The 12,657-nt window shown below is 37.4% G+C and overlaps 2 protein-coding genes across 2 annotated transcripts; one reads left to right on the top strand and one right to left on the bottom strand.

Annotated features, from left to right (window-relative positions):
• Window positions 1-462: 462 nt before the first annotated feature.
• LOC120089792 (heat stress transcription factor A-1d-like) lies at window positions 463-6,926 on the top strand. Its single transcript, XM_090306493.1, has 4 exons — window positions 463-1,178; window positions 4,783-6,102; window positions 6,280-6,375; window positions 6,656-6,926. The coding sequence occupies exons 1-2, from the start codon at window positions 897-899 to the stop codon at window positions 6,058-6,060; spliced, it is 1,560 nt and encodes a 519-aa protein (XP_090162619.1). The 5' UTR covers window positions 463-896; the 3' UTR covers window positions 6,061-6,102; window positions 6,280-6,375; window positions 6,656-6,926.
• Window positions 6,927-7,367: 441 nt separating this feature from the next.
• VAM3 (Syntaxin/t-SNARE family protein) lies at window positions 7,368-12,440 on the bottom strand. The gene is made up of 7 exons (XM_039047189.2): window positions 11,940-12,440; window positions 10,257-10,350; window positions 9,571-9,710; window positions 9,202-9,276; window positions 8,573-8,730; window positions 8,395-8,495; window positions 7,368-8,014 (listed from the first exon to the last, which is right to left on the bottom strand). The coding sequence occupies exons 1-7, from the start codon at window positions 12,128-12,130 to the stop codon at window positions 7,949-7,951; spliced, it is 825 nt and encodes a 274-aa protein (XP_038903117.1). The 5' UTR covers window positions 12,131-12,440; the 3' UTR covers window positions 7,368-7,948.
• Between the last annotated feature and the right edge of the window lie 217 nt (window positions 12,441-12,657).

Here is a 12,657-nt window from a genome sequence, read left to right as displayed (position 1 = left end):
GCTACAATGAGACATTTCACAGCTTTGCAAGTATGATGACCGTGATGGATGGTTCATCAATTTCAACCCCTCCCCCTTAAAAAATAAAATTAAAACTGAATAATAGTACAAAAACCAAATATTTTAATCTGATTAAATTATCTTTATGGATTTTATTGTGTAGAATCTATTAGACACTTTTAAAAATCATATAAAATTAAATGTTCATAGATTAAATTTGTAATTTAATTATGAATTATCCTACCTACCTTTTATATATATATATATATATATAAACTCAAAATACAACTATGTAAACAATCACCAAATGGTGAAAATTAGTGGATATAAAAACAAGAAACGTAACCTCAATTACCTTTGAATGCATTTTTTCTTCACAAGTATTAGAAGATTCAAACCTTTAATAGTCAAAAAAAAAAAAAAAAAAGAAAAAAAAGGTATTTGAGGATTCTCATTTATCTATTTTTTGACGAGGGAAAAAAAAAGCAGCACCTCAAAATAGGAACCTTATGTCAAAACACACCAACACGACGTCGTCGGAGGTCAAGATTTCAAAATGGCGTCGTTTCATAGCTTCGATTTCCATTTAGGGCAAGTCGGTCAGCTTCTCCTTCGCTTTGCTGTTAGTCCGTACGACCACTCCCATTTTCAGTCTCTCTGTTAATCTTCATTTCTCCTTCGTCCTTCTCTCTCATCCGCCATTGTTTCTTCATTCTTCACCTCCAAAACCCTCCGATTCCTCTCTCTACACTCTCATTTCATCTTCAATTGAAACAGAATTACCTCCTGAAGATGGGATTTCTCCGTTTCTCACATTTCGAAACCCTAATTTTCTGAATCTGTACTTTGTGTTTTGTTTGTTGTTCCTTACTCCTTTCGTGTTTGTTGATCGTGAGATGGACGGGACTGCTAATGGCGGTGATGCTGGATTGGCCTCCGGGAGTGGCAACTCACATCCGACGGTACCGGCTCCTATCACTAATTCGAACGCGCCTCCACCGTTTCTGAGTAAGACTTATGATATGGTGGATGACCCGGCTACCGATGCGGTTGTGTCTTGGAGCCCTACGAATAATAGCTTTGTGGTTTGGAACCCGCCTGAGTTCGCTAGGGATCTTTTGCCCAAATACTTCAAGCATAATAACTTCTCCAGCTTCGTCAGGCAGCTCAATACTTATGTATGATATTCAGCTTATTTTATCTCTTATTTTGAGGTTCTGTGTTGAATTAAGAACCATTTGATTTGGTTTTCATCGATCTAGTTCATGTTCAGAATCTCTGCAAATCATTAATTTTTTATGTGAGGGTTGCTTACTTTGTCGGTTACTAATTAGAATGAGATTGAAGTTAATTATGGTTAGTGGCCATCGGGCTGATGTTTCTTGAAAACAGTGGATGCTAGGAGTGGATTGAATTCGTGGGATGGAATTGGTAGTCTGCGTTTTATGTTTTAGGCTGCATTTTTTGTTCCTCTAAAGATGTGTTTGTTTCGTCATCTTGAATGTGTGGACATTTTTGTAATCGTAATTTGATATTTAAGGTGTGTGTTTTCGATAGGGTTCTTGAGATAGTTTTAGACTCTATGTACATCAAGAACTGTATATTAGAGCATGGTTTTGGGTAGAATTTCTGGGTTTGAGAGATTTGAGTGCTGATGAATTCCGCACAAAAAATTTGCATGTCTTATTTCTACATGTAGGGACCACTCATCTTACGGAGTCGGACATTCTTTTGATATGTTTAAAATAGGCGTCATTGATTTGCTACTGTTGCGCTGATAACCTTCTCCCCCTTAGTTTTAGAACATGGGAAATACAGTTGTCTTTGGTCATTTCTTTTCTGGAAATGGAAACACTTCTATTAGGAATGATGAAAACAAGAAATGCATCAGATGGAAGGAAAAAAGATCACAAATAGCCAGATCTTAATCATTCATGGAAAAATAATGCCAAAACAAAAGAACTCCAATTACTAGGCGCGGTTGGAGGTTTGCTTCTACCCATTGGGATATTTTTTTGGTAACACACTGGATGGGATTTATCTTTTATGTACTTTCATCCCAATGTAACGTTTATCTCTGCTCAAGTTACTTGCTAAGGTAGTTAGATGCTGGAACAGAATAGGAGAGGACTTCCTTTGGGATGATAAGATAACTGATGGTTGTGGCAGCAATTGTGTTAGTTGGTATGAAGTTGTAAAAACAGTGGCTAGTAGTAGAACTCGAGTCTTATTACTCAAGATGATAGTGAGCTAAATGGCCTTGACTTAAGGGGTGAAGGAAGTGAAAGATAAGTAACCTTAAGAGTGTTGGAGGTTCTTGGATTTTTATTTCAAATTGCGGCCAACAAGAGGATCGTTGGCAAGTGATGGTTGGATCAGAAGGTAGGAAAATGTCATTGAAGGCAATCGTTCTCTGACGGCCATTTCAAGAGGATTCCTCAATAGATTTCAAGGTTCAAGGAGAGGGAGGGTGGAATATGTTATCCCGAAGACATCTCTTCAACTCATATGGGGAAGAATGAATTATCCTCTTTACTGCTCATCTGTCTTTATAACTTGTTGACCATCTTGGAAGCATCCCCTTGGCGTGTTATGAGCAATCAGTTTTTTGAAGATGGACTTCATCTGTTCCTTTGTTTTTCTTTTGCTTCAAGTGTTTGGTTAGTATTCTCCTAGGTTATCCAGTAATTTATTATTTGTTCAACTTCATCTCTTTTTAAAATTTGTTTTTGAAGGGTCGGAGAGCTCTGTTCTAGATCTTGCGCTGTAAAAGTTCCAAAGAAATGTAAATCACTTGAGGAAAATGCAATAGATGTCCTTGTATGGGAGATTTGGATAGATAAAAGTCAATTTTTTTTTAAGGTCAGCCTAAAGATACCAAGGATGTTAGGGAGTTCATTCCTACTTGTCCTTGCATTGGGAAGAGTTTTGTAATTACTATCTTCTTTCTACTGTAATTTTACTACTATGTGTTCTCTTCTGCTCATTCAAAGTGGGTAGCTTTTATAAAATCTCCCCTGGTTAAGTAAAGATATAATCTTCTGCTCTCCCATCAATCCTTTTTGAGACAATGCTTTGTATCACAAGAAATTGGGCATGTATTAGATCATGTAAATGGAGCCCAATAAGTCAAAACCAGCTATAGGTTGACAAGCATCTGTTTGATTGGCTATTTAGGGACATCAACATAGATTATAATCGGCATTCATAACCTATGATGGCAATAAGTCAAACAAAATTTCCATGCATTAAACATTGTAAACGTTTACTAAGAAAAGCACACTTGGCGATAACAAGGAATCCATTACTGGGCCATTGGAACACTTGTGACTCACAATGTAAGTCAATCTACAGAACCCATAACATTTTTTTAGCTTCTCAATCTGTTGCTGACTGGCTGATGAGAGGGTTATGGAGTCTAGGAAAGGCTGCTCCAAGCTTGAATTCCCAACCAACCTGTCTATCTTCCAAATAGAGGATCCTTGGATCATCCAGTGTTGAAGAACGAAGGTTAATGATATTCAATTTGGAGATGTTCCTTTAGTGGCTGCACTGCAGCTACTGTTTCTTCCAGCAGTAAAATTTTCATTCCATTGTTCTTTTAACATATGTTATTCCTTTGATGTTGTTAATGTTACCTATCTAAACCCCATCCCACCCTACCCCAAGAATAAAAGAGGAAGCCGTGCAACTTGCTGCAATGCTTATGCAATAGGGTGATGGTCCTTTTTGATGGTTCACATTTGACACTGCAGCTCCAGGAGCCTCTCTCGTCTATGTTGTTAATTTAGGAGATTACTTTCATCTCTCTCTATCCTCTCAAAGAAGGGGGGCATGGTAGGATGATTAAATTTTGGAGTCTCTGGAGGGAACAGTGCACTTTTCCCATCCTCATCCAAGGACTGTTATAGAATCATTTTCTAGGCCTTGGATAAAGTAGAGCAAGCTGAAGATTGCCTTGGTTTTAAAAATAAATTCATTTATGAAGAAGCTATCGAGAACAATGGATGGGCAAGTGTAGAAGTTGATGCTCTAATTCCTTTAGTGTAAATATATGCTTAGTTATCTGGTGATTGAAAGCGTCTTAAAATATTGGATTCTTCTTGTGGTTCTTCCATATGGTGAAATATTTAAGTTTCCGTTTTTATTGGACACAAGTTCTCGTTGGTCATGGTGCTACACTGTAATTTTGAAAAGAATTGGAAAGAAAGAAAACTCGAAGAGGAGGAAAGAAAAAACACCTAATCGCAAATTGCAAGCTGCTGACTTGGAATTTTGCAAGATTCCCTCTTATTTCTTCAACCAAGTCTCCTAGAGGAAAGCATGAAGCCATGAACCACATTTTCCTTCCATCAGATCTAAGCTTGTTTTTCCAGACTATATACCTATAAGAAAACTAAGAGGTAACTATTGCATCATTTCCCCCTTCAAGATGGAAGACCCCAACAATTTTGAAATTCCAGCAGATGGCAATGTTCCAATAATTGGTTTTCTATTTATAAATTTGCTTACATAATGTACCAAGAGGAAACATTTTGTTGTGTTTGGCTTTCCAAATCAACTCACGAAACATAGTAGGAAGTGTAGCCTCTCCCTCAATGAAATTGTAAAATGACTTGGCAGAGAAAGTATTAAATAAAAACACCGATAGTTGCAGTTCCTTTTTGTGTAAATATATATTCAGTTATCGGTTTTCCTTTAATGATCATTCATTTGGCTTACTCACACCTTTCCAGATGTTTGATTCCTCCACTGTACTTAGTTATTTATATTGTTTAACAGGGCTTCAGGAAAGTGGATCCAGACCGTTGGGAATTTGCTAATGAAGGCTTCTTAAGAGGTCAGAAACACCTGCTTAAGAGTATTACTCGGCGAAAACCTGTCCATGGGCAAAGTCAGCAACAACCACAGCAGTCTCATGGACAAAGTTCCTCAGTTGGAGCTTGTGTGGAAGTTGGTAAGTTCGGTTTGGAGGAAGAGGTTGAGAGGCTCAAAAGAGACAAAAATGTACTCATGCAGGAACTTGTGAGATTGAGGCAGCAGCAACAGACTACTGACAACCAGCTGCAAACTATGGTACAGCGTCTACAGGGTATGGAGCAGCGACAGCAGCAGATGATGTCATTCCTTGCAAAGGCTGTGCAAAGCCCTGGCTTTTTGGCTCAGTTCGTGCAGCAGCAAAATGAAAGTACTAGACGCATAAGTGAAGCTAATAAAAAGCGAAGGCTAAAGCAGGATGGAATTTCTGATTCTGAGCATTCTACTGTGCCTGATGGGCAAATTGTGAAGTATCAACCTCTCATGAATGAGGCAGCAAAAACAATGTTGAGGCAGATAATGAAAATAGATACTTCTCGTATGGAACCATTGAACCACAATACCGACAGTTTCCTAATTAGTGATGGTTTGCAATCATCGTGTTCAGCAATGGACAATGGGAACTCTTCCAGTTCTGTATCAGGCGTGACTCTGCAAGAGGTACCTCCGACCTCATCTTTTAATTCAGCAGCTTCTGGTGTTGCTCCTCACGGCCCCTCAACAGCCAAATCAGAAATTCAATCGTCACCCCAAGCTACAAATTCTGACAAGGTTTCAATTGCTCCCTTTGCTGTTAATGCTGTGCGGGGTCCAGAGGCTCGAGAAGCTTCTTCCCTGTCTGTTTCTGAGACAGATGTAATCATGCCTGAGCTTTCCCATATATCTGAAATGGTGTCTGAGAGCATTATTGGTGTTCCTGAAGTGGACTATAGGGTACCGGAGGCAGGAAATGCTGCATTTATAAGTCCGGGTTTTTTAGATACCAATGGAACTATTCCTATCGAGATTGATAACATGTCCCCTGATGCTGATATTGATGCCTTGCTAGACAATTCCAACTTCTGGGACGATTTGCTTGTGCAAAGTCCATGTCAGGACGAGGAGGCTGACTTTATGGTCGGAGGAGGATTACCAAAGACGAACGATATGCAGCAAGTAGAAAATGCATGGGACAAATCTAAACACGTGGATAAACTTACGGAACAGATGGGCCTTCTCACTTCAGATATTAAAAGGGTTTGAACTTGACATCAAATGTAAATTAGTTCCGAATGACTGATTAAGGTAAATTGGAGATGAATGATCACTTCTACTTCTATATCCTTAATAATGACATCATGTAACTCAATTCCTACTTTTTAACTGCTTATTTTTGCGCATAGTCAGGTGTCCATTCTTACAAGTTGCAACTTTCCTTATCTTGATTCATATTTTAGCGTTGGCTTCGGCTTCGTTTTACAGGTTGCCTTTCGATGGTCGTGGAGGAAAAGACTCATGATGAATTATCTCCCATTCATATCTTTTGTCCATTTACCAAGCTGTGGCTAGAATATTATGGTAAGGTCTGTAAATACTATACACAATGATGTTAATGGTTAATGAATTTTAAGTTCGGCCTCTTGGATTGAGAGAGAAGGAACTGAAAGGTATGGGTATTACAGGGATTTGTTGCTTTGGAGGCAATAATATCAATTTTGTTTGGGATGCCAAATGTATTTCTAATGTTTGAGAGCTTTTTTTTTAACAGGATGCAGATCCCAATTTATTCTTAGTATTATACAGATGGCTGACTGATAGAAAAATTATATTTATTAGTACATCTTTTGCATGTAAACAGGTTCATTTGGCTGACTTTGGATACCGTGAAATATTAATCAAAAGTCCTTGTAACAATGGGAAAAATCATAACAGTTGGATTGATTATACCGATGGAGTCGGTAAATCTACCGAAGTTGCAACCAAAGTACTTTGAAAAAATTGTAGTCAGGTTTCTCTTTTGTTTTGTACTACGTCACTCAAATCCATAACTTTTCATATTGAGTGGAATGTTTTCGTTGAATTTTTGTGGTCTAACAATGAAGTTGGATTCCTGCTTCTTTGTTTGGAGAGATGGGATTTTTCTTTTTTTTATCCTTTTTCTTTCTTCTTTTCGAGTTTAGTGGGGAATCGAAGATGGCCTTGCTCTTATGCTCAGATTTGATTTGTTATGCCGGGGAAGTTAAGACCTTCACCCATTCACTTACTGTGAATGATTGATGTGATTCTAGAATCACGTTCAGTGATCTAGTATTTTATTTTTGATTGTGCCTGCAATTAATTTCACTTTCAGCCGTTCTGAAAACTCAAGTACCTAAAGATTTAATTTTCAAAAACAAAAATATAAAAAATTGAATAATTAGCAAATGAATCCTCAAATTTGGTTTTTGTTCTCTTCGAATAAAAGATTCTTTTCCTTGATTAACTGTGAAATAAAACCAATAGGCGAAGTCGTTAACAGCTTCACCAACGGCAACTAGTCCGTATGGCCCTTTGGTTCATAAAAAATAAAATAAATCACAAAGAAAATGATCCTCTATTTTGCCCAAATAACACAAGAACAGCAGCAGGTAGTTTTACCATGATTCAGTCACTACCCAAGTTACAACAATCACAAAAAAGAACAGACCAAACCCTTCTATTTATTACAGACAGACACAGAGGGGAGAGAGAGAGAGTGAAACCCCTCTCTCTCTCCTCTCATTTTACCAGCCAAGGTGCAAATGAGGTAAATGCTTTGTGTGCAACAGTACAGAACAGCTAAGTGAGGAAAAAAAATAATTTATCAATATAATTGAATAATTAAAAAAAATAAAAAGTAAAAGAAGAAGAAACAAGCAAGTTGCACACATTCACACAAAGAGGTTATGACATTTCCAAATGGAAGAGGATGGTCGACCCGACAGAAGCGAGGTGTATACTCTGAAGGCGTATCGACATTGTATACATAGAGCCTCTTCACAACCCCTTCCCTTCCCCCCGAAGGCAGGATCCAAGAACAATGTAAACTTTATCAAAACAAACTAACAGGAGAATTGATCTTCTTGCTACAACCAGCAGCAAGTTTCTTGCGTCAAGTCAATGCAAACTTCTTTTAAGCAACAACTATTATGATCACAATGAGGAGAATAATACCAAATATCACCAAAAGTAAGCAAGCCTGTTAAATCAAACAAAAGAAAAACAGTGAATTAGATGTAGGAAACACCTGTCAGAGTTACCATGTTTGTGGTTCTTATGCATGAAAAAGAACAAACACTACAGTGCTTATTGATTTAGAGTAGTATTCAAGTGTCAGATCTTAAAACCAGTTTCGAATGAAATGTAAAAAATAACGAGTCAATATTCTAAGAGCTGTAAATGTAATAAGAAACAGCCAGGGGAGTCACTCTTCACTTCCCTACCCTCCTACGAGTTTTCACATAGACATTGCGACGCTGACCTCCAAACGGGAAACGTAAGGGCTCATCCAGAGATGAATTGCTATAAATAAAAAATCAAAAAAATCCTTGCAAATATAAGGAAAACGTAGGGGCTCACCAGAGATGAATTTGATCTTTGTGTCTTTGAAGCTTTTACAAGCTGAGTTGTTCCCTGTGACGTTGCAGCATGGGCACCCTCTATGTTGGATCCAATATCATCTACAACCATGGTGATATATACATGAATAACTTCAGCTACACAAAATTCTGCAACTTTATCAACTAAAGTTACTTACCAATCATGGCTCCCTGTTCATGGACTAGAACCGCAAGATCTTTAAAAATTTCATTCACTTCTCCAATTTGCTGCTGGATTTCATGAATGCCTTGCTCTCTTTCCTCAATTATTGCCTCATTGAAAGCTATTTCATTGTCCAATAGCAAGACCTCTTGTCTGCACAAACAATCAATCCAAATTAAAAGAGACGCATGTACCCACCTAACTGTAATCGAGTTTCTAAGTAGCAAATTTTAGATAAATTGTATCTGGCATGGCAGAAAACATTATGCATAACAGCATAACGACACATCCTATTCCGGTCTCAGGATTCACTTTTTGACAAGCAAGAAAAAAGAAGCTAAAAAGAAAAGAGGGTAAATGCCACAATAGGATTCACTATTTCACGATAATTGTTAAACTCGTTCTATTTTAACACTATGGACTATGTATGTGGTTTAGCATTTTATCCCATTGGGTTATTTAATGAAATCACGTTCTTGCATAAAGAGTCCAACTCCAACATCATTTCATCGTACACAGAGCAGAGCATTTGAAACATAAATTCAACTGCATAAATATTATACTTTCCAAGGTTCTTAATCTAACCCAACACCTAGCAACAAAATGCAGAGAGAAAACTATTACCTCCTAGATTCCACAAGGAGGGCACGCTGTTCAAGATTCTTCTCTGAGCTTGCATCTGCCTCGCCAGCTGTGTAGCTTTATATAGGTTCCAACCAAAACCACAATGCATTTCAATGTTAATAATGATGTATTCAAAACCAAGGGAAATCAACATTCACAAGTAACTCCCATGTAGTTTGTAATCAACAAATACTCCATGCAAATATCTTATATACCAGAAGGAGCAATCCAATACGTTTCTTTGGGTAGCTTACCTCTTTTCACATCCCTCCCCTTTTGATAAAATGGAACTACTTTTCTCTGTTTTCTCTTTTTAAAGAAAAAAGAAAGAGCAAAAAAGTACAAATGTTTATAATAAACCTGACGTACCTAGAAGGTAGAACAGTTTGGGGAACAAAAGGTGTATATGCTGTTTCCCTCTCAGCTGCAAGTCGTTGAGCCTTCTGAAATTCTTTCAACACTGCTTGAAAATCTTTCGCAAGTTTAGCATCTGCAATTTTCTTGCTGGCCTGCAGAATTATCACATTGTTTTAAGAAAGTGGGGAGGGATAATTTTCAAGTTACTATTAGGTATCTAATATACTTCATGCCCTAATAAATACATTCATACTCTATCCTCATTAATGGGTCAGAGTGAAACTAATTCCAATTTCTACTACAACAAAGAGAGATTATACAATGGTGCTCTTACTATGCAAGTGGGATTTGACATCCAAACTAAACCTTCTCACATCATCTCACTGAAAGTTGGTTGTAGAATCAGTAAGATTCCAGAAAACAGCCCACAATTTTCCAGTTGGATATTCAAACAAACAATAGCCAATGCATCAATTTAATGAAACTATGTATGCAGAATGAAAGATAGTGGTGGAAACTAGATATTGTAACTTGCCATCATAGAGTGCTACTTCATAATTTCATACTGACCAAATCCACAGTGTATTCAAATTGGAAAAGTTATATCTTCCAATGAGAGGAGATTTTTTAGTTGGATTTTTTTTTTTTTTTGGGGGGGGGGGGGGGATTTTGGACAGGAGTGTTAAGAAGAGTCTTACATTAACTTCAGCATGATGATCTATGTCGCTGGCTTGTTTAAGTTTAGCAGAGGTGTCTTTAACCAACTGTCCAATATGTAACCTGGTCTTGTGCCTGCAAGGGATCAACAAAAGATTAAAATATTTTTTTATTGGAAAAAAATCAACATGGAAAGTGAAGACAAATTCTTAATTTTTTTTAAAAAAAAATTGAAGACAAACAAAACTGTGGTGTCTCTAAGATAATTGACAGGCAAGTTTAATTACTCAATGAGGAGTCAATAATATAAAATCATATGCCACAAAAAGGTCAGTTCCAATAGTTTATATGGAATTAAAAGTTTATAAGTTATGCATCATTCCATGGACACAACCACCACCATGACAATTGTATAAAAAGGGCACACAAAAATAAAGGATGAAATTACTATGAGATCCTAGGTATTTCGTAATTTATTTATTTGAATAAAAAAAACAAATATTGATGGGAAAAATGTTTTTGTGTATGCTAGTGAAAATATCATAATTGTCATATTTGGAAAAAAATTCTACAAATCATCTATAACTGTACTTTTATACCATGTTAAAAGAGATTGTTTGGAGTGAGAGGAGCCTAGCAGTGTTTTTTCTTTTACAGGGCCAAATACCGCAAATGCTATTCATTCAAGACAGCTACACATTTATTAGTTCTACTGGCATGGCCTTTGTAAGAGCAACCATGAAGACAGTGTTCAGTTCTTTTTGCAGACTGGTATTTCCCCAAGAGTACTAAAGAAGAAATCAAACAACTTCTTCTGGTCTAATTCTTAAGAGGAAAGCTAAGATTTGTTGCAGCTACTTCATGGAAGGTTTGGCACAGAGGAACCAAAGAACTTTTAAAGACATGTCCAATTGGCTATGACCTTGGGGGCTAGAGCTTGAGAAACAAATTTAAGAATTTGAGTCAACGCAGCTATGGCAATAATTAGTGTGGTTGAGATCGAGAGAAATCGTAGGCCTTTCTTATGATGAAATACATATCAATGAACAGAAAATATTGAGGATTATTTTTACATCAATACCCTAGCTTTGGGACGGTGTGCCTTATCTAAAACATATATCATTATTCTCATCTCTTAATCCAAGGCTTCAGACCACTAGGAGTAACCTTATATACGTACACATTATATGAGGTCACAACCTAGCCTCATATAGTTTGTATTACCCGAGTTGGACTAACTAGTATCTCACATGGTTCCTATTATTTTCCAATACTGCTCCAAACGAAAGTGCGGAGAGACAAACACTAAGAGCTCTACAAACTGAAACTGCATAGAAATGTAGGACTATGATACCCGTTTCCAAAGGAAGAGATGGCGCTAGTCCAAACCACGGGTATCTCCCATGCATATCTTTTCCACGGTCAGAATGTTTTCCTAGAGAAAAAACAAACGCCAAGGACAACGCACAAGACAAAACTATAAAGAAACCTAACATTTTTACGGATACAATCAATAGGAAGCAAACCGCATCGTTGAACCCTCCTCAAAGTAATAGCGGTTCGAAACTCAACAAACAGACAGCAATTCACAAAATTCAACAATCCATTGAGAAAGCCATGGATATCATCGACGAATCATACAATTCAGGAACCCTAGCATCAAAACATCAACAAGAAACCAAAGAGAAAAAAAAAAAAACAAATAACAAATAACAGAAACTCACAGCTTCTCGCGTAGCTCAGGCGTATCCTTAGGTGTTCCTAAGGTATTAACAAGCCTCTGAAACGTAGCGACGGCAGTATTAATCTGAAATATACCCGAAGCAACGGCTTGCGTGGGATCTTGTTTGCCATTGATGAGGTCTCTCCTCGAAGAAGCAAAAGGGCGACCAGCCTCGATATCTTGAAAGCTCATGTCGCCGAGATCCTAACCTTTTCCGAAGAGAGAGAGAGAGAGAGAAACAAGAACAAATCGATTGAAAACAAATCAAAATTCAAGAAAAACACAGATCAAATTCTCCCCTGGAAACGAGGATCGGTAACAAATTATGTAGGCGCTCCTATGGAGGAGGATCAGAGGAATCCTCAAATGGGGAAAGTGGCGAATTAGGGCAATTTGAAGATTGGCCTTTGAGGAATTCGCAATGAGAGAGGGAAAGGAATTCAACTTTTTAGAGAGGGGAAGACGACGATGATGATGGAGGAGAGAGAATTAGAATAATGATTTTTTTAAGAGGTGGAATGGGTTTTGTTATGCTGTGTCGCGCCAAGATCATGATGACCTGTAATCGACGACACGTGGGTGGCTGAGATTTGTCGGAAACCGAGAAGAACAAGGACATTTATATTGTTTCTTTTTATTATCATAATCTTACGTTTTAATCATTTAAGTTCAAAATTATTTAAATATGTAGCCTAAGATATTATAATTTTTTTCAAAAA

The sequence above is a fragment of the Benincasa hispida genome, chromosome 11, assembly GCF_027475165.1.
Source record: "Benincasa hispida cultivar pf3 chromosome 11, pf3_genome.v1.1, whole genome shotgun sequence".
Taxonomy (NCBI): domain Eukaryota; kingdom Viridiplantae; phylum Streptophyta; class Magnoliopsida; order Cucurbitales; family Cucurbitaceae; genus Benincasa; species Benincasa hispida.
This window is presented reverse-complemented; position numbering and strand designations above follow the sequence as displayed.

Coding starts and splice junctions, on each gene's coding strand:
- VAM3 (XM_039047189.2), bottom strand. CDS start 12,130: ATGAGCTTTCAAGATATCGAGGCTGGTCGCCCTTTTGCTTCTTCGAGG. Junction 8,731..9,201: donor CTCCTTGTGGAATCTAGGAG/GTAATAGTTTTC, acceptor TTGTTTGTGCAG/ACAAGAGGTCTTGCTATTGG. Junction 8,015..8,394: donor AAAGATCAAATTCATCTCTG/GTGAGCCCCTAC, acceptor TTGATTTAACAG/GCTTGCTTACTTTTGGTGAT.
- LOC120089792 (XM_090306493.1), top strand. CDS start 897: ATGGACGGGACTGCTAATGGCGGTGATGCTGGATTGGCCTCCGGGAGT. Junction 1,179..4,782: donor TCAGGCAGCTCAATACTTAT/GTATGATATTCA, acceptor ATTGTTTAACAG/GGCTTCAGGAAAGTGGATCC.